The sequence below is a fragment of the Schistocerca serialis genome, chromosome 4 (assembly GCF_023864345.2).
Source record: "Schistocerca serialis cubense isolate TAMUIC-IGC-003099 chromosome 4, iqSchSeri2.2, whole genome shotgun sequence".
NCBI lineage: Eukaryota > Metazoa > Arthropoda > Insecta > Orthoptera > Acrididae > Schistocerca > Schistocerca serialis.
In genome coordinates this window covers 263134521-263160780 of record NC_064641.1, presented here as the reverse complement: position 1 = coordinate 263160780, position 26260 = coordinate 263134521, and the positions used below count along the sequence as shown (strand labels likewise).

The 26260-nt window shown below is 41.6% G+C and overlaps 1 protein-coding gene across 1 annotated transcript in view; it reads left to right on the top strand.

Moving 5' to 3' along the window:
• The window catches only part of LOC126473765 (tudor domain-containing protein 3), a 148569-nt gene that overhangs the window by 23460 nt on the left and 98849 nt on the right, over positions 1-26260 (top strand). The window contains exons 3-4 of the mRNA XM_050101023.1: positions 24206-24271; positions 25329-25489. Of these exons, the coding sequence (XP_049956980.1) occupies positions 24206-24271; positions 25329-25489 (227 nt within the window). The remainder of the gene's footprint in view (positions 1-24205; positions 24272-25328; positions 25490-26260) is intronic.

Below are 26260 nucleotides of genomic sequence, written 5' to 3'. Positions count from 1 at the left end.
GTTTTTCAACATAGTTTGTGGTCCAAGCTATTCTCGAGCTTAGTCACCAAAGTGTTAAGTTGGATAACTGAGAGAGAAAAATAATCCAGCAGTTGTCAAAATAAGATATCTATGGAAAATTAAAGAGAGTAAATAAATGTCTTTGGCAGACATTGAAGGTGCCGCACATAATGTAAAGATACATATGTTGAAGAATAATTGTATGTGCAGACCAAATCAAAGTTGTTAGATTTGCAGATGATATAGCAGTGTTAGCCGAATTTGAAAAGTATCTCCAAAAAGCCATAGAAGACATAAACATTGTGTTTTCAGAAAGATATCATGTTAAAAAAATAAAAAGGAAAATAAAATTATTGTATATAGTAAAGTTCTGAAAGTGGCAAACATACTTCTGGATGGAGGGAATCTGAAGCAAATCACCAGCTTGAAGTACCTGGATAATAGTCACAGAAATGGTAGATCATACCAGTAATTAAATGTATTCCACAAGCTGAAACAACATTCAAGAAGGAGAAGGATAAGAAGAAGAAGTTACTAATGTTGAAAAATCTAAGTTTAAAAGCAGGGAAACATTATGTAAAAGCTTTGTTTGGAATGTTGCCCTATATGGCTCAGAGCTCTATGCAGTAGGGGAGTCAGAACAAAAAAGACTACATGCTTTTAAGGCATAGTGTTGGAGAAGAGTGAAAAGATTTCATTGACAGAGAGGAGTGACCAATGATTAAGTTTTCAACAACACAGGAGAGGAAAGATTGTGGGGAAGGACTATTGAGGAGTGGAGGACTAATGGGTGGGACATATATACAGACAGTGACCATTCATTGTGAAATTAATAGCAGGAATGTGCATGAGGAAGACAGAGACTTCAGTACGACAGGAAATTAAAATGAGATGTGAAACTGACAACATACTGTGAACTGAAGAACTTGCAGAAGATTGGGAAAAATGGAGAAAGAGAATTGCTATCAGCCAATCTACAAATTTTGAATTAACGAAGAGTTGTAGGATCATCAGAAAAGTAGCTGCAGACTGGTTGGTATGAAACAGTCAGTAAAAAGTGTGACTAAACAATAATTTCGAGCAAAAATATTTCATCTACACTTTCTGAACAATATAGAGGTAACCAATGCAATTAGGCCAAAACAAAAAGCACCACAGTACATGCAAGAAGCATTTTTACAAACATTCATGTCTTTCCTTCTTAGGTAATGCCTCAATTCCCTGAAGGACTCCCACACAGTAAAACACTGAAGCTAGATATTGTCACATATTGCAATTCTATGCATAGGGCATTGCTTACATTAGATACTTTTCTAGATTGACTGAGCAGTGCTGCCAGTATTCAGTGTAGTTTGAAATGGTGGTAATAATTATTAGGTGATTTTTGAAATTTGGTAAAAAGTAATACACGTAAGATCCTCTGTGCACAAATTATTTTCGTGGAAGACAGGCACATCTGATGTGATCTCTTAGATTGAAACTAGTCATGAAATAAAGGGGGAAAAAATTCTTGAGAGCAAAGACTGTTTTCAGTTCCACAGATGTAGTAGATTGATTTGCTGTCTACTTCAGTGTGATTTTTTCACACTTCATCACTTATGTAATAATTGTGATTAGTTTTTATTATGCATGTTGTTTTATGAGCATGGTGTGTTTGTTTCACACAGTAGAATATGTAAAACAAACGGACATATTTTGAGGCTACTTTTGTCCTGCAAAGTAAACTCAGTACTGCACATTTAGGGAAAGCGTGTGAATAAATCCTATGTGGAACAGCACAGGTAGAAGAGACCCATGTCTCAGGTACCACAAAGCTACATCAGAACGCATTTTGCGGCATTCCAGTTGGAAGAAGTGGATTTAGGCATTGGATGAGCAACTTTTGAAATGGCATAAGCAGAATCTTGATGAGTAGAGCGTGTCAGATTCATTAATGATCCCACAGCTGAACAGTAATGAATGTTGCTGTTGAGAGTGTTGTTAGACTCATTGTGTAATTCTTCATTATCGGAGGGAGTCTTTAATGGTTTTGAATCAACCACGTTAAAACAATGTAGAATCTTCTCTCTGTATGCTTGCTGTGAACTAAACAAGCCAGATTCTTGTTCTACTTGCTTGCCTCAAAATGAGTGTGAAGATCCTACTATTATTTTTAAGTCTATCTTTAACAAATATAAAAACAAATTCATTATACTATGAGTTGAGTTGATTCTGCAATGAGACTATCATTCTTGTAAATAGCTATCAGCAGTTTTTCTGTTTTCCTATGTGAAATGTAAATGTGAGGTTCTGTGGTCAAAACAGTTAAAACATTTTTATTCATGAGTGAGTCAAAATTATTATTCCAGCAATGATATGATTAAGTCTGTATCCTGTTTTCTTGAGGTGACAAATGTGACTTGATGCTTCTGGTTGAGTCATATATATTTCTGTGTCCAAGTTGCCACACGAAAATGCAGTTATAACTGTGAATAGACCAACCTTCAAGTTTCCTTCAGCTGCAGTCGGTATTATGGTATGAAAACATGATACCGATCAGTTTATCCATCAGGTTTATATTTCCTACTGTGTACCCATCAATTATTGATAACATGTTAACCTGTAGACAGTTCTAGGCATTATTTTATTCGAAGACCTTCATTCCTTCTTTATTGGATTTAACCATTACTTAAAATCACGACTTTCCATAGCTTTGTTGAAGTTTGTTGGTGCAAGCTTTTTGTGGTTTGCTTTTGTCTAACTAATGCATGTGTTTCTTCAGATGTGTGAGCCTGATAATGTAATTTGTAAACACTGAAACCTATTAGGAGTGTATTTTATGGAGTGGATGGCGATTTTGTAGTTCCCCGAATATTCTTAGTTACCAGTCTCAGTTTGGTCAATATTAAATTTAATGGTCTCATTTGGTCAAAAATTACTAATCAAGTCACTATCTCTTCTATTTCTTCAGGTATGGAATTAAATTCCAGCATAATTGAATTTCCAGTTGTACGTAATGTCTGCTTGAAAATCAACATTATGTGGTTTCATTACACGACATTTTGATGGAATTTACTCTTTGTAACTATCTTTGTCTTTTACATAAACAACAGAATGGCCAGATACAGTGACATCATCCATCTTGGCATGGAATTTTTCTGCCAGTTAAACATAGCATTTTGACCCAAAATGCGTAAACAGCTAAAACTGTTGAATACTTTGCCAGTCCACAATTCAAAAGATGTTCTACTGTAAACACTGAACTTCCCAGTATGATCGAATAGAAAAATTGCTGTGTCACACGCTTGATCCCAAAATGATTTAGGTATATGTACATCTACACACCTACTCCGCAAGCCACCATGAGCTGTGTGGCAGAGGATACCGTGTACCGCTACTAGTCTTTTTGCAACTAGAATGAGGGAAAAGTGACTGTCTGTATGCCTCCATGTGTGCCTAATCTGTATGATCTTATCCTTATGGTCCTTATGAGAAATGTATGTTGGTGGCAGTAGAATCATTCTATAGTCAGCCTCATATGCCGGTTCTCTAAATTTTGACAACAGTGCTCGTTGAAAAAGATGTCACCTTCTCTCCAGTGATTCCTATTTGAGGTAACTTTCTAGTGATAACATGGAGCAAGTTAATTTTATTATTAGTTGTTTTGCTTGTTCAGCAACACTGTTTTCCTCAGGAAAATCTGGATGTGCAAGGCAAAACTCAATACCTCAGTGTTGTAGCACTGCAGCTACTGTGTTACAATTAAACTCTCCTCCACCATCAGTCCAAAACATTATTACTTTATGATTAGCAGCATCACACATTGTCCAAAATGTTTTCAAAATGTTGGCTACTTCAGATTTATTTGGGATGAAGTATATCCAAATGAAAATCATCTTTGAAAATCATGTAGTAATAAAGCCATCTATAGAATCAACAAACATTGATCCATTAACATCAGCGTTAATCGACTCGCTGACTGTTTGTGTGTGACCTCTGCAAGTACCATATGGTTTGCCATGGGATTTGCCAAGTACACATTCATCTCAAAACAAGTTGGTATCAGAACACTTAACTGATATACTGAAGAGAGAACATATTGCATACATAACTTGTCTTGATGACCAGATCTCTCAAGTCAACCTGGTGGAATTGTTCTTCTGAAGTTACTATGTTAACCTTTATTTGTCAATGTTCATAAAAAAAGTAAGTTTATTCGTAATGTACACCGAACCAGTGAGTTTTCCTGTTGCGACTGTTTCACTTTGGCGCCAAATGGTACTACCTTTGTTATCGTTAGTCACATTATATCTCTTTTGTGCAGCTTGATGATCAGAAAGAGTTAGTTTTTGGCATCAAGTACAGTTGACAAAGCACAACTGTCCACATAGAAAATGGCTAAATCACACATAGGGCATTTTCAGGATGTACAGCCACGTCATAAATTGTGTCAACACTTTTGCCTTGTTAATGCCCTTGTTGGGTTATAGCGGCAACTTAGTACCTTACCAATGAGGTGTCTTACACACAACATTGGAAACAAATACAATTAAACATTATACGTGGAAGTATAGGGTGTGGACAGTGATCACGAAATATGTAGTGATTTAACTGGTGGTGATAGATGTGTGATTGGAAGGTGGAATTAGTGTCACTGTGCAAGTAGTGCCTGGTCGTCATTCTTTGAATCAGACTTTGAGTCTGGTGCTATCGGGCCAATATTTTTTTATGTCCTCTTCATGGTAGGTGCCAAAAGCCTTTCTGTGGCAGCTTCTCTTGTCTTGATGAGTAAAACACTGATGCATATTACTTGAGCTATTCTAGTACAAGCTAACAAAAATCATCTCCTTCATCCAAGTTGTTTAAGGACATTGGTTTTATAGGAGTGAGACAATATATTATTATTTCAGGGAGTTACTGATTTTAGATCAATAAGATTTCTAGCAAAATTTTATCCTTTACGAAGCTCATATTTCAAATGTAGGAGAGAGTAACTGATCAAATAATGATTGTGACATGTGAAAATTTGTACCGGGCCATGGCTCAAACCCAGATTTCCAGCTTATTGCAAGCAGTGGCCTTAATCTTTTCAGCTATCTGCACACACTGCGTGGCCTGATCCAAACCTCCATATGTCATTGTCAACTTCCTTATATTGTAGTGTTATGGATGTCTCCTTTTAAGCTTGCAAAATTATTCGATTTCTTCTCAGGGAGAATGAGACTACGGCAAAGGATCTAGACCATGTCTAATATATACCCTGTCTTGGCTTATGGGATTTACATATGATTTGACAATTGATTTTCTGATCATCAAATCATATGTAAGTATCAAAACATGGGGTGGGACATATGATGATAAAAATGGTCTAGTTTCCTTGTGATAGTGTCATTCCCCTGAGTGGAAATGGATAGCATTGTGAGGTTAAGAAGAGAAATGTGCAAGGCCACAATGTAAGGAAGTGGACAGTGGTATATGGAGGTTTGGATTGAGCCAGGGAGCAAGTACGGATAGCCGAAATGGTTAAGGGGAACACGTGATAATTGGGAAGTCCCGGTTCAAGTCCCAGTGTGGCACAAATTTTCATATGTCACAATAGGGTAACATACCTATACCTATGGCAGCTGATGTCATGAAATTAGCATTCAGCAAATAATTTGGAATAATATTTCATAAAGATGCCGACTGTCAAAACATATGTAAGAATCATACAATATATATTCACTTCACTTATAAACAATAATAAAATTCTTGTCTGGGATAATGTCCTCAATGAAGGATTACGTACCAGAAATAAATTAATATGGCTCCAATCCCCAGCTTCTGACCAAGGTTTTTGGGAGGATTCCCTTCTTTATAAGGCGAATACCGGAACTTGTTAGCCCCTTCCATTTATTCCCAATTGGGACGCCCCACTGCAGCTTCTCTGACAACTGGCTAAATAGAACTGCGACTTATTTTTGATTATTAGGTTATTTAGAGAGGCCATCTTGAGAGCAGTAAAAATGGAATTTGCTATAAATGGCCTGTGGGAAATGGGACTCTTTCCATATAGCAAAGACATTCACTTCACTAGGAGTTTGACATACAAAATGCAAACTGATGCATGAGACTGTGATGCAGCCAATACATGAATGCTGCATCTTATACTGAGTTGTAATGTGCTCACCATGACCTGTAGACAATAACTGGACCCTCATTCACTGAGGTAAATATTGACTTATTTCAAAAGGTAACCTAGAGCCACTCACAGTCTACATTCAATCTGGAGAAGGCAAGTGTATAAAGTTTATCATTGGAGAGGGCCTCTTTATTAACAGTTCTATGGGCTCTTAAGGCCAGCAACCCATAAGTGATTGTGAACAGTATGTGAACATCCAAGGACATTAGTCTCATTGTTGAGTTGGACGGTGTTCAAAACTGTACCTTCTATGCATGTGCCTACTAACATGTTGTCTTGCTTAGGCCTCAACATGTTTGCTATTCTGACCCTTGCTGCTGGCTAATTACCCATCTCGCACCACCCTTTATCTACTTCTGGGCACAGTGAGGTTGAACACTGCAACTAACTGCTGTTTCTCACACACTGGAATCATCACACCGGATGAGTGCTGGCACATTCTCTCTTGTGGCCTTCGTATGCTGAAACATCCTGGCAGTAAATGACTGTTTGTCATGTTCATGTCTGTGGTACATTGTGTTCTCATGCTTGGCATACAGTGGCTATGTTTGTATTATGCTTCTAAAATATCAACAAACAATACAATGTATTGGAGGGATACGAATCCTAATTACTTCACTTGATTTCTGGAGCCTCAAATGCTGACATGTGACTATCTTGTTGCTTTACAGATCTGCTCTTATTTGTGTATTCAAGGCAGAAGCATCTCGTCATTTCAAACTGATGAAAGTAACTATTGCAATGTACATATAAAACAATGTGTGGTAATTATACACAATCACAGAAAATCAGAAATGTCTTTACATAAAATCATTATAATAAGAAGGAACAAATACACTGCTAGAAGTGTGTTACGTCTATTGCTGCTGCCATTGACAGTGTGTGTTGTGATACCATTGTGAGAGTTGTACGCAACCGAAGGTACCTGAGCTATGGACAGTTTTGTTTTGTTGACTGTACATACCGAACATCAACTAAAAAGGTATTCATGTGTTGTTTATGTATACTTCAATATTATTACTGCCTGTCCCATATGCAAAAGGAACTCCATTGCCAGCTTCCTGTGCATATTGTGGATCTGGAAACTTTTCAAACATAGCAACATACCATTTATTTTGTGCCAGATTCTGAAATCTAAGGATCAGCCCTATTAAAATTAGCATGGATGCCAAGCCAGTGGCGAAAGATGTATGTGGTTTACTGTTCACTTTTAAACTTGAATTAGAACTATTATTTTTAAACTGGAACTAGAACTGTTACTGCTAGCTGTCGCCACATTTTGTCTGCAGCCAAACATTTTTAGGAATTTGCAATAATATGTTCAAGTTTCTTGCAACATAGAAATGAACAAGATTCTTCTTTGACTTATTCCACTGTGTTGTGAGTTTCTTCTGTTTTCACAGTTGCTTGTCCGATTTTGATTTTGCGTAGAAAGTGCCAGCTGACTGAGTCTTTCCATGTGTAGCTAGGGAATTCTCAATTGAACACAAATTCACAATAATAAGCTTTGTCATTTACCCAGATTCAGGAACACAATACCAAGTTGACCTAAATAACTGGTAGTCAGGACCTAAAGTTTTCAAAATAGGATGATGTAGAAATAAGAGAGACAAAGTTGCATTTTTGTGATCTTTTTTTCTGTTTGTCATGTAAGTCATTGGAAAGGTTTGCAATGTGACAAGTGTTTTGTTTCAGGTGCAAGACCATTTTTGTTGTTTCAAAGAAACAATTGAACAATGTTTATAATCTTTGCATTGAAGATTGTTCAGCTGATACAAGGGTGTCCAAGTTTTCTCTTGCATCAGTCTTCTTTTTTATGTGAATAGCAGGTTCCTCTTCAATTGCTGTTCTAATGATATGAGCTGTCCATGCTTTGTCCTGTTGCCAACATCAGCAAGCATTGAATGGTTCTTCTTCCGGTAATTATGGATGTTGGTGTGAACCATCTGCAGCCAAATTAAGGTGATGATCCTTTAAACACAGTTGAATCTGTCATTTCCTTGTTTCCGACTTCTTCATGTGACAGCTTAAGAATGTTTGTATGACTACTGTAATTCTGCTGAAGCGTTGTTTTCCATATTCCATGAATCTTTCCGTCACATGAATACCCTTAGTAAATGAAAAATAATCCAGCAAATGGGTAAGCTAATTCTCATAATTTGAAACATTCAAATCTGGGCCCATAACCTATTGTGGTGAACTACGGATAATACAGTGTGTTTGAAAAAGAACTCCCTAGTTTTAATGTGTCCTAGAATCTGTACAAAGTGATATACACTATTCTAGTCTGTGGTGTTTGATTCATCAACTCTCCAAGTTTGCCTCTCCTGCTGTTGGCAGGACTGTTTGATCTTGAGACTGCACCATTGCTGTTTTTTCCTCTGTTCCCTCAGTTCAGTCCAGGCGTGTGTGCAGTGCAGTGCAGAGCAACTCAGCAACAATGTGTACTCTGCAACAGAAAGAGCAGTGTGTTATTTGGCTTGTGAAAACTTAGTCAGCTATAACAGTGCAACATAATTTTAGACGTAACTATGGTGGTGTACCACCTACAGCAAAAACTATCCATCATTGGCTGAAGTCCTTCAAGGAAACCGGTAGTGTTTTAAAAGCAAAATCGCCAGGTAGACCGAAATGTTAAAACTCCTTGGAAATATCTTAAAGATAGGACTGAGTGGGTTTTCCTATGAGAATCAAACTCTGGAAATCTGTATGTCATTTCTTTGCCCACTGCAAACATTAACTCTTTCCTCTAGCTACTACATTCTCTTTAGTTGACCTCACTTTGTTCTATAATCTTAAACACATTTCTAGATGTTACTGCTATTTTCTCTGGTACAGTCTTTCCCCTTTATGTGCTGTTAGTCTGTCCTACTATTCTATTCTTTTCTCTTCTCTGCCTTTCCATTGAATTGTCTTCTTGGTGCCAATTATGCTTGGATCTGGTTTGTGATTTTGGACACTTGTTTTCTTTCCTTGCGGCATTCTATAACTTTTCATTCTTAACTATGTGATCTCCTTGTTGGGTTTGCTTTGCTGCCCCTTTTCCAAATTTTTACAGAAGTGTGGATCATGCAGGCGAGCTCACCTAGCGCGCCATATATTCCGCCTTTTGTGCCTTTCTATCTTTACACCCTTTCTTTCGTGCTAGGGAACTAGGCCCAAAAGCCAGCACCGTAGCTGTTCCATTGTGGGAAGGGGGCTGTCGTCAGTTACCTGTGCAGTGGTAGCCCTTTAATTGTGCAAGGATCACACTGTTGGTGCCTGAGCTGGAAACTCCCTACACAAGCCAAGGAGTACGCACCCATCATTGCTGTGGCATGGGGCTCTGGGAAATGGTGTACTGGGCATGTAACTGTTGCTTTGGCTTGGTGGCACCCATGGGAAAAGCTCCTGTTCGGATTGGGTGGACCCATGATGGAAGATTCACATATGAAGCAAACTAAATATTCTTCCACAATGCCCCAGCAGCCTCTTCAGACGGCAAAGATTCTTACACTGCAGAGAGACATGCTGTGGGAAGAGGGACAAGCCAGACACCTGGATGTGAAACACTTCCCTCAATACTTAGTATGTTCTAGGAATGATGGAGATACTTCTACTGCAATGAAACCATTATTTATTATCAAAAATATTGAAGACAAATTTGGGGAAGTTGGGTCTCACTGAAAAATTGTGAAATCGCTTGTTATTAACTGAAACTTTCTCTGCAGCCCGACCTACAACTCCTCAGCCGTGTGATTCTGTAGATGACATACCTTTGTCCACTGGCCCACATAAAACTTTGAACATGGTCCAAGCAGTCATCTTCCACAGAGATCTTACGCTCCAAACAGTTGAGAAGCTTCAGACTGATCTCTAATAGCGAGGCATACATTTTAGCAGACTTGTACAAAAGGAGCCCAAGGATAATTGTATGGATCCAGGTGCCTTTATCTTAGCTTTTAAAGGGAATGTTCTCCTGGAGGAAGCTAAGTTCACGTTGTACAGTTGGCTTCGAAACCATATGTCCCGCTGTTTATGAAGTGTTTTAAGATGTTAACGCTTTGAGCTTATGTCAGCCCTCAGCACAGCTAACCCAGAATGCGGCAACTGTTTATGATTACTCCACGAACATAGTCCTTGTGAATGTTCTCTGTAGTGTGTCAACTGGGCGGATCGTCACTCTCCATGTTTGCCAGTTTACCCTAACATCACAATTATTGCCCCCTCCCCCCCCCCCCCCCCCCCCCAACTCTACCTTCCCTAAACCAAATTTCCCCACCACAGTTGTCTTCTTTTTCGAAAACAATTTCCTGTGCCCAGCCTGAGAAGTGTGCCCCTTAGGTGTCTACCAGTGACAGGGCTGCTTCACTGGATCCATCTCCCTGGCAACTCCTGGATGGGAGGCCAAGTGCCAAACAATGGCTAAAGGAGCCACGACCTGTGGGTCCCAGGACTGTCTGCTCTTCATCTGTCCCCATGCTCCATACCAACAGCCCCTTTAACAGTCCCTGCGGGTCTGGGGGCTAGAATAGGCCCGAGGTATCCCTGCCTGTTGTAACAGGTGACTAAAAGGAGTCTCACACTTTTTGGCCCCGTAAGTTCAGGTCCCAAGTTTGAGCTGCCACTTTCCAAATTCTACAAAAGTGTGGGCATATGGGGAAGTGGGAAAGGATGCCTTACGTGGTGCACAACTTACCCATAGTGCCCTTAGATTCGGTCTCCTGAACCTCTTGTCATGGCTTTGCATCTCCACCTGCAATTCAACTGTTGTCATCTTCTTCTGTTGTCTCCTGTCTTCTTTTGACCCCATGACAATATTCGATTTCTGTGCACCCAATGTCCAGCACGGTAGCCAGTCTGTTGTGGTGGGTCCGTCACATACCCATTTAGTGGTAGCCCCCTGACAACACAGGGATCGCACTGCTGATGATTGAGCTGTAAACTCCAAGGAGTATGTATGCCAAAGAGTAGATGCCTGTCTTCCTGGGGCATCAGGACTCCCGGCAACAGCCATCATGCCAGATGGCCTTTGCCGTGGCTGGGTGGTGCCCGTGGGGCGCAGTGGGTGGCATCAGGGCGGATGATGTGAAATGAAGCGGACTAAATCATCTCTTGCTGGTGACCATAGAGCGCCAGCAGTCTCTAAGAACGGCAAGATCGAGTACAATGCTGACAGATGTGTCCCTAAATCATTTCCCTCCCTCGCTTCACCGTGGGAGGAACATAGGTCTACAGAAAGAAGAGAGCCATATTCGCCTTGGTATTTAGTCTGTAGCAGAATGGATGGGGACTCCTTTCTATCTATGAAGCCTCAGTTTTTTGATGAACATCTTGAGGATAGGTTTGGAGAAGTGGTAGCACTGTCCAAGATGAGAAGCAGTGTAGTCTTGATTCAGACAGCATCCCGGGCGTTACTCGCTTGTGACTGTCTGGGTGATATTCCTGTTTCTGTCACTCCCCATAAAAGGCTCAATGTGGTCCAGGGGATCATTTTCCATCGCGACCACCTCTTGCAGTCTGACGGCGAGCTCCGCACCAATCTAGAATGGCAGAGTGTTCATTTCATCCGATGCGTTTACAGGGGACCCAAAGACACCAGGGTTGCTACCGGTGCCTTCATCTTGGCTTTTGAGGGTGATTGATTGCCTGAAAAGGTCAAGGTGATGGTTTACTGCTGTGACATTAAACCATGCGTCTCTCCCCCTATGCGGTGTTTTAAAGTGCTGTTGCCCTTCCAGCACCACATGTCGAGACTGCGGTCGTCCACTGCATCCAGATACTTCATGTGCACCTCCTCCCACTTGTTTCATCTGTGGAGAGGAGCACTCCCCCTGCTCACCAGACTGCACAGTACTCCAAAAGGAGCGGAAAATCATGGAGTACAAGACCCTGGACCAGTTGACTTACGAAGAGGCTAAACATAAATTTGAATAATTACACCCCGTTCAGTCGATGTCCACATATGCCAAGTACCAGTCATACCACACTCTGTGCCATGAACAGTGGGCCCTCCGGGCCTCCAGAATCATCCGCCCTCTTGGTGGTAGTACCTACTTTGGGAGCAAGGCCCCCCCAAACACGGGACGTCCGTCCCCTCCTCCCAGCCAGAGAAGCAACAGCTTCCTCTGACTCCTATTGTGCGGAAGGGGTCCCTTGGGATCCTCTCTCAAAAGGTCTCCACTAATGCCATGGTGGACACTCGCCAGTGGCTAAAGGAGCCAAAAGCTGCTGGACGAAGAGCTTCACGGTCTTCCTCCATGCCTGAAGCTACTTCAGAGAAGTCCTCCCAGCAAGCCCCTAAAGAAAAGCGAGAGGGCAAGCAAACAAAGAAGTCTGCCAAGAAAAAGGGCCCTCTGGTGGACCCAACACCACCCCTCCCTACCAATTCTGCACCTGCAGATGAGGTGGAGATCTCAATGTCCCCTGAGGACCTGGATCTCACTCATGCCTGATCCACAGTAGGAATGGATACAAATACTCAGTCACTGGGAGCAGGTGACCCTGAGGCGTAACCTGCCTCATTGTGTGCTTCATGCCTTCCCAGCCTCACGATAATGTCATCCTCCAGTGGAATTGCTGCAGTTTTTTCCACCACCTGGCTGTGTTACGGCAACTGTTAAGCTTTACACCTCCTTTCTGCATTGCCCTCCAGGAAACATGGTTCCCGGCAAAGCGGATCCCTGGCCTCCATGGCTATAGGGGATATTGCAAGAACCGTAAGGACTGTAATAGAGCATCAGGTGGAGTTTGTGTCTATGTCCTGAACTCAGTATACAGTGAACCTGTGCCCCTTCAAACCCCTCTTGAAGCTAGGCTGTCAGGATAAGGACGAAGCAAGAAATAACTGTCTGCAGTGTATATCTTCCTCCAGATGTTGCAGTACCCCTGAATGCATTGGCTGTACTGATTCAACAACTCCATAAACCTTTCCCACTTTTGGGAGATTTTAATGCCTATAACCTTTTGTGGGGTGGCACTGTGCTTACTGGCCAAGGTAGAGATGTTGAAACTTACCTGTCTCAATTTGACCTCTGCCTCATAAGTACGCCCCCCACCCCCCAACATTTCAGTGTGGCTCATTGTACTTACTCGGCCATTGATTTATCCCTCTGCAGCCCAGGACTTCTCCCATCCATCCACTGGAGAGCCCATGATGACTTGTGTGGTAGTGACCACTTTCCCATCTTCCTGTCATTCCCACAGTGCCATTACTCCGGACGTCTACCAGGATGGGCTTTAAACAAGGCAGACTGGGAAGTTTTCACATCTGCTGTAACCGTTGAATCCCCCCCACATGGTACCATCGACGTGGTAGTTGAGTGAGTCGTTAGAACGATCGTTTCTGCAGCGGAAAACATGATCCCTTGTTCTTTAGGGTGTCCCCGGCGAAAGTCAGTACCTTGGTGGTTGCCGGAAATCACTGAGGCCATTAAAGAGTGTCAGTGAGCTCTACAGTGACATAAGCGGCACCCTTTCCTAGATCATCCAGTAGCTTTTAAATGGCTCCATGCCAGCATTCGGCAGCTTATAAAAGACAGAAAAAGGAATGAAGAGAGTTACATTTCGACCATTGGGTGCCATACGTCACCTTCCCAAGTGTAGACGAAGATCAGACGTGTTTGTGGGTACCAGACGCTGACAGGTATCACTGACACTAACATCAATGGCGTTTTATCTACCGATGCAAATGCAATTGCCAAGCACTTTGCTCGAGCCTCTGCGTCGGACAATTATCCTCCAGCATTTCACACCCTCAAACAGCGGATGGAAAGGAAAGCCGTCTTGTTCACTGAATGTCACATTGAATCTTATCATGCTCCATTTAGAGTGGGAGCTCCTCAGTGTCCTTGTACATTGCCCCAACACAGTTCCTGGGCCAGATTGGATCCACAGTCAGATGATCAAACATCTCTCGTCCGACTACAAGCAACATCTCGTTGTCATCTTCAACCGGATCTGGTGTTATGGTGTCTTTCCATCACAATGGCAAGAGAGCACGATCACTCCAGTGCTCAAACCCAACAAATACCCACTTGATGTGGATAGCTATTGGCCCATCAGCCTCACCAACATTCTTTGTAAGCTGTTAGTACGTATGGTAAGTCGGCGGTTGTGTTGGGTCCTGGAGTCACATGGCCTACTGGCTCCATGCCAGGACGGTTTCTGCCAGGGTCGCTCTACTACTGATAATCTAGTTTCCCTCAGGGCTGCCATCCGAACAGCGTTTTCCAGACGCTAACCCCTGGTTGCAGTCTTTCTTGATTTACGAAAAGCTTACGACATGACCTGGCGACAGCATATCCTTGTCATATTATATGAGTGGGGTCTCCGGGTCCTGCTCTCAATTTTTATCCAATATTTCCTATCATTCCGTACTTTCTGTGCCCGAGTTGGTGCCTCGGGGTCCTGCAAGGCTCTGTATTGAGTGTTATCTCTATTTTTAGTGGCCATTAACGGTTTAGCAGCAGCTGTCGGGCTGTCCATTTCACCTTTTCTGTATGCTGATGACTTCTGCATTTCGTACTGCTCCTCCAGTACTGGTGTTGCTGAGCGGTGCCTACTGGGAGGCATCCACAAGGTGCAGTAATGGCCTCTAGCCCACGGCTTCCAGTTTTCAGCCGCGAAGTTGTGAACCACGCCCTTCTGTCAGCACTGTATCATTCATCTGGAACCAGAACTTTATCTTAATGACGATCCGCTCACTGTAGTGGAGACATATCGATTCTTAGGACTGGTTTTCGATGCCCGATTGACGTGAATTCCTTATCTTCGTCAACTGAAGTGGAAGTGCTGGCAGCACCTCAATGCCCTCCGTTGCGTGAGCAACACTAACTGGCGTGTAGATCGCTCTATGCTGCTGCAGCTCTACAGACCCCTTGTTCAATCTCGCCTTGACTATGGGAGTTTGGTTTATGGTTCAATGGCGCCCTCAGTGTTGCTTTTACCCAGTGCACCACTGTGGTGTTCGGGTGGCAACGGGAGCTTGTAGGACAAGTCTGGTGACTAGCGTCCTGGTGGAGGCCGGAAGTTATGTTGCACACATTTTTAGTTCTCCCGAGCATCCGAATTACCGTCTCCTTTTTCCCACCCACGGCGGTTCATCTCCTCTGTCGGAGACCCAGGTCAGGGCTTAAGATTGTGGTTTGTGTCTGATCTCTTCTGTCTGAAGTGGAGCCCTTGCCTTTACTCCAGGTCCATACACGTACACTTCCATGGTGTACACCTAGGCCAAAGCTTCGCTGGACCATTCACATGGTCCTAGGGACTCAGTTAACCCTGTGGCTCCCTGCTTTCCCTTCCTCTCATCTCATGACATGTACTGGCACCACGAAGTGGTTTACATCAATGGCTCGATGGCTGAGGGTCATGTTGGCTTTGTGTATGTTCATGGATGACATATTGAACAGCACTCATTGCCAGATGGCTACAGTGTTTTCACTGCAGAGCTGGTGGCAATTTCTTATGTTCTTGAGCGTATCCGCTCATGCCCTGGCAAGTCGTTTCTTCTCTATACTGACTCGTTTGGCATCCTACAAGCTATCGACCAGTGCTACCCCCGCCACCCTTTGGTAGCGACCATCCAGAAGTCCATCTATGCCCTGGAACAGTCCAGTCGTTGCGTGGTGTTTGTGTGGACCCCAGGCCATGTCAGAATCCCAGGAAATGAACTTGCCGACAGGCTGGCCAAACGGGCTACACAGAAACCGCTTCTGGAGATCAGCATCCCCATAACTGACCTGTGATCATTATTATGCCGCAAGGTTTTCAGCTTTGTGAGACAGAATGGCATAATCTCAGTACACACAACAAACTGCGTGCCATTAAGGAGACTATGAATGTGTGGAAGTCCTCCTTGCGGGCCTCTCATAGGGACTCTGGTTCTCTGCCGGCTACGCATTGGCCATACATGGCTAACACATGACCACGTCTTCCATCGCGAAGACCCACATCGGTGTCACTGTGGCTCAAATATGACTGTCGTCTACATCTTGCTGGACTGCCCACTTTTAGGCCCTCTGCAGCGGACTTTTAACCTTCCCAGCACCCTACATTCGATGTTGGGCAACAATGCCTCAACAGCAAATTTAGTTTTATGTTTTATTCTGTAGTGTCTCAAGAATTTTGGTGCAAATTCTAGAAACCACTGTCAGCTCGTGCCATGGGGGACTTCAGACATTGCATTACCTATGAAGGATCATCCATGAGCCCTGCAGTGATTCAAACATCATCTCTTGCATGCCAACCTAATTATTTTTAGTGACTTTGTGTCAAGGCTCCTAATCTAATCAAACACATTAAGAAGAAATGCTGGAAGCGCTGTCTCCCTTCTCTGTGGACATATGCTTCTTCATCTGAGGTGTGAGTCAAGCTCTGTGGTCGTATGGGCCACTGACAATCAACAGCTGTTTTGTATATTGTCCTTGAGGATGGTCTTTTGTACCAATTCATCGGTTCTTGCAGAACAAGTAGCGACCTACTTTGCAATGGCATTGGCATACTCTTCCTACCCAGCTACCTTTCTGCTGCAGAAGTGACAAGATGAAGGCATCACCGTATGTTTCACCCCCCACCAAGCTGAATCCTGTAATGAACCCTTCACTGACTGGGAACTACTTCAAAGCCCCAGGCCCTGATTCGGTTCACAATGAGATCATCCATGTGAATGTTGTCCAAAGGCAAGATCTCCTCAGGGTCTTCAACCATATTTGGCTCCAAAGTCCTTCCCTTCCCAACAGCAAGATAGCATAGTTTTCACAGTCCGTCAGCCAGGCAAGAACACAATGTCTCTCAACTGTCACTGTTTGATTAGCCTAACCAACATACTCTGTAAGCTGCTTGAGAGGATGGTTGTCCGCAGAGCCTTTTGTTTCCTTATCAGTGTGGTTTCCAGGAGGTACGATCAACAACCGACCATTTACATAGATTGGAAGCAGCAATCCAACAGGCTTTTTCTAAATGCCAACACCTTATCACAGTCTTATTTTGGCCTGCATAAGGTGTATGACACTGCTTGACATCATCACATTTTACCTACCCTCTCTGACTGCATTTCTGAGGCTCCCTATGTATTTCTGTTCATCAGTTTTTATCCCTCTTGTTTTTCCTGGTTGGAGTCGGCACTTCTGAGCTCCCCACAGGTCCAAGAGAATGGCGTCCCACGGAATTCTGTATTGAGTGTCACTCTTTTCCTCATTGCCATCTGTGGGCTAGTGATCTCTGTTGGGCTGCTGGCCACCCCTGCATTGTACGTCAACAATTTTTGCATTTGGTACAGCTCCCAGTTGGTATCCTCTGCTAAATGCCGCCTCCAAGGTGCCATCTGGCGGGCCTCTGCATAGGCCCTCTCCCATGGTTTCCAGTTCTTTCCAACAGAGATGTAGGTCGTGCATTTCTGCCATCATATCACGGTCCCTCCTAACTCTACTTAGATACACAGCACCTGAACATTGCAGCGCAGTCCCATTTCTTGGACCTACTTTTTGATAAAAAGCTGACTTGGCTGCTCCTTATTTATCACCCAAACACCAGCTACATGCGGAAGCTTAACACTTTCTTTTTCTGTGCCCTCACAACTTGGAGTGTGGGTCGTGCTACTTTTGTCTGTATTTATCGGGCTCTGGTTTCATCCCAACTTGACTACGGTTACCGTTGCTCCTTCAGCTTTGAAACTGTTAGACTCAGTCCATCATTGTGGCGTGTGTATGGCCACTGATTCCTTTCGGACTAGTCCTGTAGACAGTCTCCTTGCTGAAACAGGGATTTACCTCTTTTGTTCTGGCAGTACCAACTCTTGACCTGCTGTGTAAATTGCATTCGACAGTTCCCTGATCATCCAACTTATCCCATTCTCTTTGCATACGAGGGGTGGTGTTCTTGTGATACCTGCCCTCGGGTGGGAGTACTAGTTGGAATGCGCCTCACTTCCCTATGCCAAGATCTCCATCTCCCTTTCCTGGACTGTGATCTGTGTATTTTCTTGCACACATCCGTTGGATGGTGCCCAGGCTATGGGTTAGACTGATCTCTTCCCTAGGTCCTGAAGTCTCAATCGCCCCCATGATCTTTCAGCATCTGTTAAAACAGTTCTTCATGAGTTCCAGGGTGCTGCCACCTTTTATACTCATGACTCTAAAGCTTTGGATGAGATGTGATATGCTTCTACATCTCCTTCTGCTACAGAATGCCATTTGCGGCTGGGAACACGCAGCATGTTTACAGCAGAGCTGATAGCCATTAGCAGAGATCTTAATTTTATTAAACAGGCTTTCATTGAGTGTGTTTTAATACGTGCTAACTCAGCGAGCAGTCTCCAGGCTATTGACTTGTACCATTTTTCCCACCCTTTGGTCTCCATTGTTCATGACTTTCTAGCTGGCCTTCATTGTGGTGCCTGCTCAGTTGTCTTCGTTGCGTCCCAAGTCGTGTGTATCCTGGGGAATGAATTGGCTGACTGTTTGGTTAGAGGATGACTCAATTACTCCCCATTTCCTTTGACAATCCCAAGTGGGGATTTGCGGGTGCTCATAATATCTCTGCTGCTCAGAAATGAACACCATCTGGTGGGCTACTGCCCCATCTGATAAACTCTGCACAATCAGGGAGACTGCTGCAACATGGCTCTCTTCCTTCCACTTCTTCTGGAAGGAGTCCACAGTCCTCAGAGATCTCCACATCAGTCATACCAGGTTAACCCATAGTTTTATTTTGTGTAAAAAGCCACACCTGCATTCTGTTTGTAAAGCATTATAGACAGTAACTCATATAGTGGTGGAATGCCCCTTCCTTTTGGCCCTTTCTGCTATCTATGGTATTCCAGAATCATTACCTCTAATATTGGGGAACCTTTCATGGATGGTTGAACTGGTTCTCAGCTTTCTCCATGAAAGTGGTTTTTATTCTCAGTAATAAAGTTTTAATCTACCTCAGGAGCAGGGGCAGGTTGGTTGGGATTGTGACATCTCCCACTGTATGCTGTGTCTGGGGGATCCCTGTCCCCACATCCTTGGCCATGCAATTCTTTCATCCTTATTTTACTCTGTTTTAATCACTTTTAGATTTGGTTTGCCTTATTTCTGCTGCACCCAGTTTTCCATTGTAGATGTGACACACTGTTGAGTAGCGGCTGATCTTGATTGTAATGGATCAGGAGTGGTGCAGCCATGGGTGGGACATTTCCTGTCAGATGCAGAGCCCTGGGGATGCCAACAAGGTGACTACACTACTACCTTCATCTTGCAATTCTTATTGACAGTCCAAAGGATGTCCATTACATTTTTAGTCTTCTCGCTTTTCCCAACTAGATGAGAAAACATTTTCGGTGGACATCTCTACTTCTGGATACACCACTCGTGGATCAAGGGACTGATGGCCTTGTTGTGTTATTCGACTGATGGCCTTGTGCGATTCCTTTTGTTGCTTTCTTACGTCTTCTTCTGATTCATCTCCAGTTAAAAATGTCAACCAACACATCACTCTCTCTTGGCGCTTTTACAACGCGCATCTGAACATCTCTTATGTCCACAACTGCCTTTTTGTTTAATGATTCTGATCCATGCTGGACACACTGACTTTAATGTTTCATTAATGTTACCTCTTGCTCAGATACTTCAGACATAGTTTGCAGTTTACCAATCTCGTAACGGTTCTGTTGCTCTTTTACTATAAGCTCAGCAACAGAAGCATTTAAAGTTTTTACTTTCTCCGTTGGTGTATTTAATGTTGAGCCAAATTGACTAACAGACCGATATGAAAAATGTTCCAGCTCTTGTTGTACAGTGCTATTAATGTCTTCCACAAAACCTTCAAATCAGTTTAAATCTTTTAAATCTTCTTCCCCTTCCTTTTTTACAGTTTCTCTTTCCTCATCTTTCTGTGTTTCTGTTTCCTTTCCTCTGATTTCTCTTTCCTCATATTTCTCTTTTCTCTGATTGGCTGTAAACTTCAGTCAAAAATCACTGTTCAGGTACTACACTCTACTAAATATGTATTGTTCTTCACTCTGCTAAATATGTATTGTTCTTTTATCTGACAATTACTCAGTTTTGCATTTTGATGTCTTAACTACTCATGCACATGCAGTCAAGCTTTGCAGATTATTTGTTTACCTTGGTCCTTGTACTTATTGTGAGCCCTCATATTATTATCCAGATTTCCTCCAAATAATCACACCAACTTATCAGTCTATCTAAAACTACACGGTACGACTTCCTCTCCTCTCTCCAGTCTTCTTATCTCAATTGTAAAAACTGTAAAACATAAACTCAAGGCATGTAATACACTACCAGCAAAAAAAATTAGTACACCTGGAAAGATGAATTTGCTGTAGATCTGATGATGGCATGTGCCGTCTGGAGGATACTAGATGTACTGATAACGGTCTCAGCACCATCTGCCAACAGATAGCGTAGTGGCATAGCTGCTAGACCGCCAGCTTCCCTGAAATAGGGAATGCTCATAGCCGGCTCAGTGTGTACAAATGTGTGGAGCAAGAAGGCAACCATGCCACGGAGATGCATTCATGATTCCTCCAGCCAACTGAGTAAGTTTGAAATTGTGGCCTTCCCAAGTGGTGGGATGGTCCTTTTGGAGAACTGCCATACAAGTTGGATGTGCTGCATCAATTGTGCAGTGGTGCTGGTATCAGAGGGCACGTGAATAATCTCACACCTGTAGACAAGGTTCTGGATGTCTATGCAGCACAGACGCCTGCCAGGATTGTCATTTTGCAAGGGCCATGTATGCCAAGATGTGTCAACATAAACTGTTGCAAACTAGTTATTAGCAGTGGGACTGTGGGCACACAGACCCGTAGCCCATTTTCCACTCACACCTCAGCATGGACATGCACAGCTCAACTGGCATCGTCAGAAGATCACTTGGAAGATGGAATGGTGCACTATGGTCTTCAGCAGTGAAAGAAGATTCTGCCTGCTCTCAAGTGATGGTTGTTTGCACGTGCAGTGTAGGCCTGGTGAGTACTGTCTCATAGAGTGCATTTGTCCAAGACACCCCATGCCATATAGTCCGAGGTGCTATAAGCTACAACTCTTGTTCACCTTAGATTTGTTTGAGGGGAATGCTAACCAGTGTTGGTATGTATGGAATGTTATTAGGCCCTTTCTTTTGCCATTATTACAACAGGAATGTTATGTGTTGTTCCAACAGAATAATGCTCTCCCACACACTGCCCGTGAAACTCAAATTGCTCTTCATGATGTGTCACAACTACCTTGGCCAGCACGAGCTCCAGACTTGTCTCCAATCGAGCACATGTAGCATATAGTGGGACAAGAAGTGATGCATGTGACTCATCAAGCAACGACTCTTACAAAACGATGTGAATAGGTCAAGCAAGTGTGGAATAACATATCCCAGGACATTATTCACCAGTTGTGCAGTCAATGGATGCCAGAGTTAGCAACTGCATTGCCGCCTGTGGATACTGCATCACATATTAATATGGATGTTTCAGCATGGATGTAATCATTTTGTGTGCTCTATATGCACTGTTGCAACAATACATCTTTTGGGAACTGGAAACCTCTAAAAGGGTGTACTATTTTTTTTTTCTGGCACTGTGTTAATTGGATACATAAGAAAATCTACTCACCATGCAGCGGCAGGAGAAAACATGTATAAAAGTTATGGAAATGTGCAAGCTTTAAGAACAAGTTTGTTTTCTCGTGCCGCCATGGTGAGTAGATTTCTTTACCTATCCAGCAATATTGTATTTTCAAAACTTGATTATTTTTGTTGATGTATAAACTTAGAGCAGTATAATCTATTGTGTACACCTCTTATCCTATTACATATGCCTTCAGTCCATACCTAAACTATTAATAGAAAGCAAGCTGAGTAGAAATCTGTACATCGACCAATACTAGTAACGAACACTAGATATTCGGAGATTGCAAATCCTGTTCCCCAGGTGCCAAATCATGTCGCTATTATTTCATCCCCGATTTTCCATTTCATGTTGAGATGACTCATTTTAAAAGACAAGAGTCTAATTTGCTGCCCTATTGTTGTTCATTCGAAGCTTTTTCTCTGCCACTAGTTACTCATCGTCAACAGAATGTTAAGCTCTGCCCTCCCCTCCTTCCATTCCTCCTTTCCTTTCTTCTTTGCTGCTATATGAATTTGTCAATGAAAACTATTAACAGTGTAAAATTACACATATCTTTCTCTACTGCTGCAATTCTTCCTTCCACCAACCCTTCGTTCACAGTCTCAACAATGACCTATGTCGTAATGTGTGCCCAACTGTTCTTTCTCTCCAGTCATTATGTTCTTAACTAGGCATTTATTGTTTTTACTTTTGTAACCTTCTCATTGTAGGATGTCTTCATTCCTTACTTGGTAAGTTCATTTGATCTCCAACAGTATCCTGTAGCAACACATTTCAAAGATTTATAATTCTTTGTCTTTCCCATTGTTCTTGTTTTACATCTGTACAAAACTGTGCTTGAAACATAGGTTCTTGTGGATTTTTTTCCGTGATGGGTGACATCCAGAAGTATAATTGTAACAGTATTACCCCTGTTATGTTAACATATAACAAGGAAGGAATTGGTAAAGAAACTAAAATATTGAGTTAACTCAATGACATTACATTTGTATTATCTGCTCCAGTTAAGTATTTAGGATAAGATAACAAAATAGAAGGAAGGAATATTGGGGTTTTAACGCCATGTTGACAAAAGCTGCATTAGAGAACGTACACAAGCTCGGATTGGGGAAGGAAGTCAGCTGCGACATTTCAGAGGAACCATCCCTTCATTAACATTAACTATTAGGGAAATTGTGGGAAACCTAAATATCGATTGCCAAACCTAAATGTGGAATGCCAGACCATGATTTGAAACATCGTCCGCCAGAAGTTAAGTCCAGATTATTACCACTGCACTACCTCATTTTGTGAATCTGAACATAATGGCCAACCTGAAAAACTAAATTATTTTATTGTTGTTTCAGCCTCACAATGCGCAAATAGTATCATAACTGATTTGGAGTAATAGAAAGTCGTCGTCATGTAATCTGTTTCAAAAGGAAGAAAAGTTTGGTAGTCAAGTACTAGGAAACTAAAATACAAAATCAGATTACAAACACTTCAATACATGGCATAGTAACATGTTAAAGTACAACTGAATAGGCCAGGAGACTCACAGTGCAAACATATCTGCAATCTTATTGTTGAAACTGAAGGCTTCAGTTGACTACATCACAATAAACGGTGTTAACTTTCAAATAACAAATCTAAGGAAAAATGTTCACACTATGAAATCGATTGAGAGATACACCAGCCACAAAGTGAAAACTAGTAAAAAAGTATCTAACTATTGGTGTAGGTAAGTTAGACCCACATTAAAAGCAATCTAAATGACACCTGTCTACAGACAGGTACCACTAAAGGCAAAATTACCTTCAGTGGCTTCAGCTGCACATTAAAAGGAACTGTTAAATCAAGTTGTTATTATACAAGTGCAAGCTGGCAAATAAAGGGACTCCCAACAAAGCAGAAGGTGCAAAAATAAAAAATAAAAATAAAAAAAGTAAAAACCTCATAACAGATGCAGAAATACTCCAAAAAATAATTTATTATGTTGATGAGTTTGTTTAATTTATAATAGTTTCTAATTCTACAGGAACTTGTGCTTAGAGTGATTACAGAAAAAAGATGGCAACCTTATGTTTAGTATAGTCCAATACTGTTTAATTGATGCTGCTAAATATGTACCTATAGGCCGTTCTCCCCCTCATTCAGGATACCTGCAATTTTAACGGAAAATATCAGTTTTGTTGAATGTATAAATGACATGTCCCGCATAAAGCGCTACAAAATAGCAGCCAGTTAATTTTTACCCACATATCTGAATAACAAATGGTGTGTCAATGTCTTTTATACTATTATGTGCTGCGGTTACCTAGTGACCCTATATTGTTTGTTCATAGACAGTGATGTAAAGGTCGCAAGAAAATGATAGATTGTATTTACTGCATATCTCCTCATATTGTGTGTCACTGCATTAAATAGGTTAATATTCTGATTGCAAACTTTTCCAGATTGACTTGAGAGAAATCAGCACATCGGGCTTCCCAGAAGATTTAAACAAAACAAAATATGAAACTGTAAGTATTGAGAGGCATTGCATGAATCATGAAAAATGTCAACAAAGGAAATAAGTTCTTCATGATTTCAAAAACATATTTGTAACTTTTGTTTCTATTTCCGTCTAGGTTATTCTTTTAATTTATGAATTAATTGCATGGGCTTTTCTTTCACTATTCCTATCACCATTTTTCCTTACTCTGTCTATTTTAGTAAGTACTATCCTGTGTCTGTGAATATTCATCCCACAAATATGTATCCTTTCACCTGCCTTTTCTTTATTACCAGCATTATGGTGATCATAGAAAACTACGAGCGTTATGGTGATCATAGAAAACTACGATTATAATGGCATGGGCATGTCAAAAGAATGGGAGTTGACAAGATACCAAGAGAATCTCATGAAATGACAGTAGGAGGCAACAGGCCACAGAAAGTCATACGGATCATTGAAGTGAATGAGAAAGAGTAGGTGAAGAAGAGAGGAGAAGATGGGGGGCAGAGTGGAGAGAGAAACTTGGTGGGAGGTTCTCAGGTTTTTCATTAAATTTCACAGTCCATTGTATTTTAATGAAACAGCTTTTTATTACAGTCAAATGCCATCTATTGCACAATCAAGTGGGTTTATTTGGATGACTGATTGCTGTTAATTCTAATTAAAGGTAAATAATGTCTCAATCTGAAGCTTGAATTGAACACCACAGTGCTTTACTAGACATAGTTTTATTGGAAATGATATCCCTTTTCTTCTATCTGGCAATTGAACAGCCATGTAGGGAAGACTGTACAATTTCATTTTGACCTTGACCCACAGAGCAACTTGGCATTTTTGCATACCAAGTTACTTTCAGAGGTGAAAGAAGCAATAGTCGATGGAAAACATTGGAGGACTGACGGGATTGAACCTCATACCTTTCATATGTGTAATTTGACACACAGTTGTGTTAATTCTGAGTATGGACCAAGAAAACAGTGGTTTGTGTAGAAGTTTTTATTGGTTAATTGTCAGTTAACCATTTTCATATTTCTCGGTTTTCTTTTTTGTCAGATTATCACAGTACCTTCCTTACATTTCAGATACCTGGAAGTTTTGTTGTTCAGATACAGAAGATACGGAATATATCAGCCCCAAAAGCAAATGAAGATTCTAAAGCAGCCCCTCGAATGCTTAAATTGTCTCTTACAGATGGCCAAATTAGCTGTCAAGCAGTTGAAGTTGAATACATGCCTCGAATCAGGTAACTCATTTATGTTGTGACTGCTTTATAACATCAAATTGTGTATATTGTCAATTGCTAGGGCTGAGGTGTTGTCTTTCTGTGGTATTATTCTTCATCCTCTGTATTCACTGCCCTCCAATAATCACTTTTTCTGAAAATAATGGAGTTCTTTAGATGAATTTACACTGATGCAGAAGATTTTGAAAGACATTAAATTTAATTCTAAGGTATCAGAATTTGAAAACACGGTCTTTGTCAATGAAAAACACTACCAATAAAACCAAACCCCGTTTCTTTAAGGAACTGAATTCCCATGTATAAAATGTCATATCTCTCGAACTGTATGTGTACAACAGCATAATTTTGAGGTTGCGTTCAGTGGTATACGTGGATACTGTGCACAACATTTATTGCAACTGGAGCTAATAGTAAAGTAGTAATAAAAATTAAAACATCATGCCTGATGCTGCAGCCTCACTGCATGAAGAGCACAAAAGGTGGTAGGTGGCAAACTTTTTTCCTTTCATCATTTTGTGGGTGGTGCACACAACAAAAAGTTTTCATGAAGACTTGAAATTATGTGTAAAGTCTGCAAGAAACTGCCAAGTGCTATCTTTCTCAATTACTGGACCAATATAGTCTGGATAATTAGCTTATTATAAGTTACACTGCCTCAAAATATAAGCACACTTTGTAACCATAATATTGACTTTAACCATAATATTGACTTATTGTGTTAAACCTTTAACATAAAATTATAGCTCTTAATGAGCAGGTTATGAAAGCATT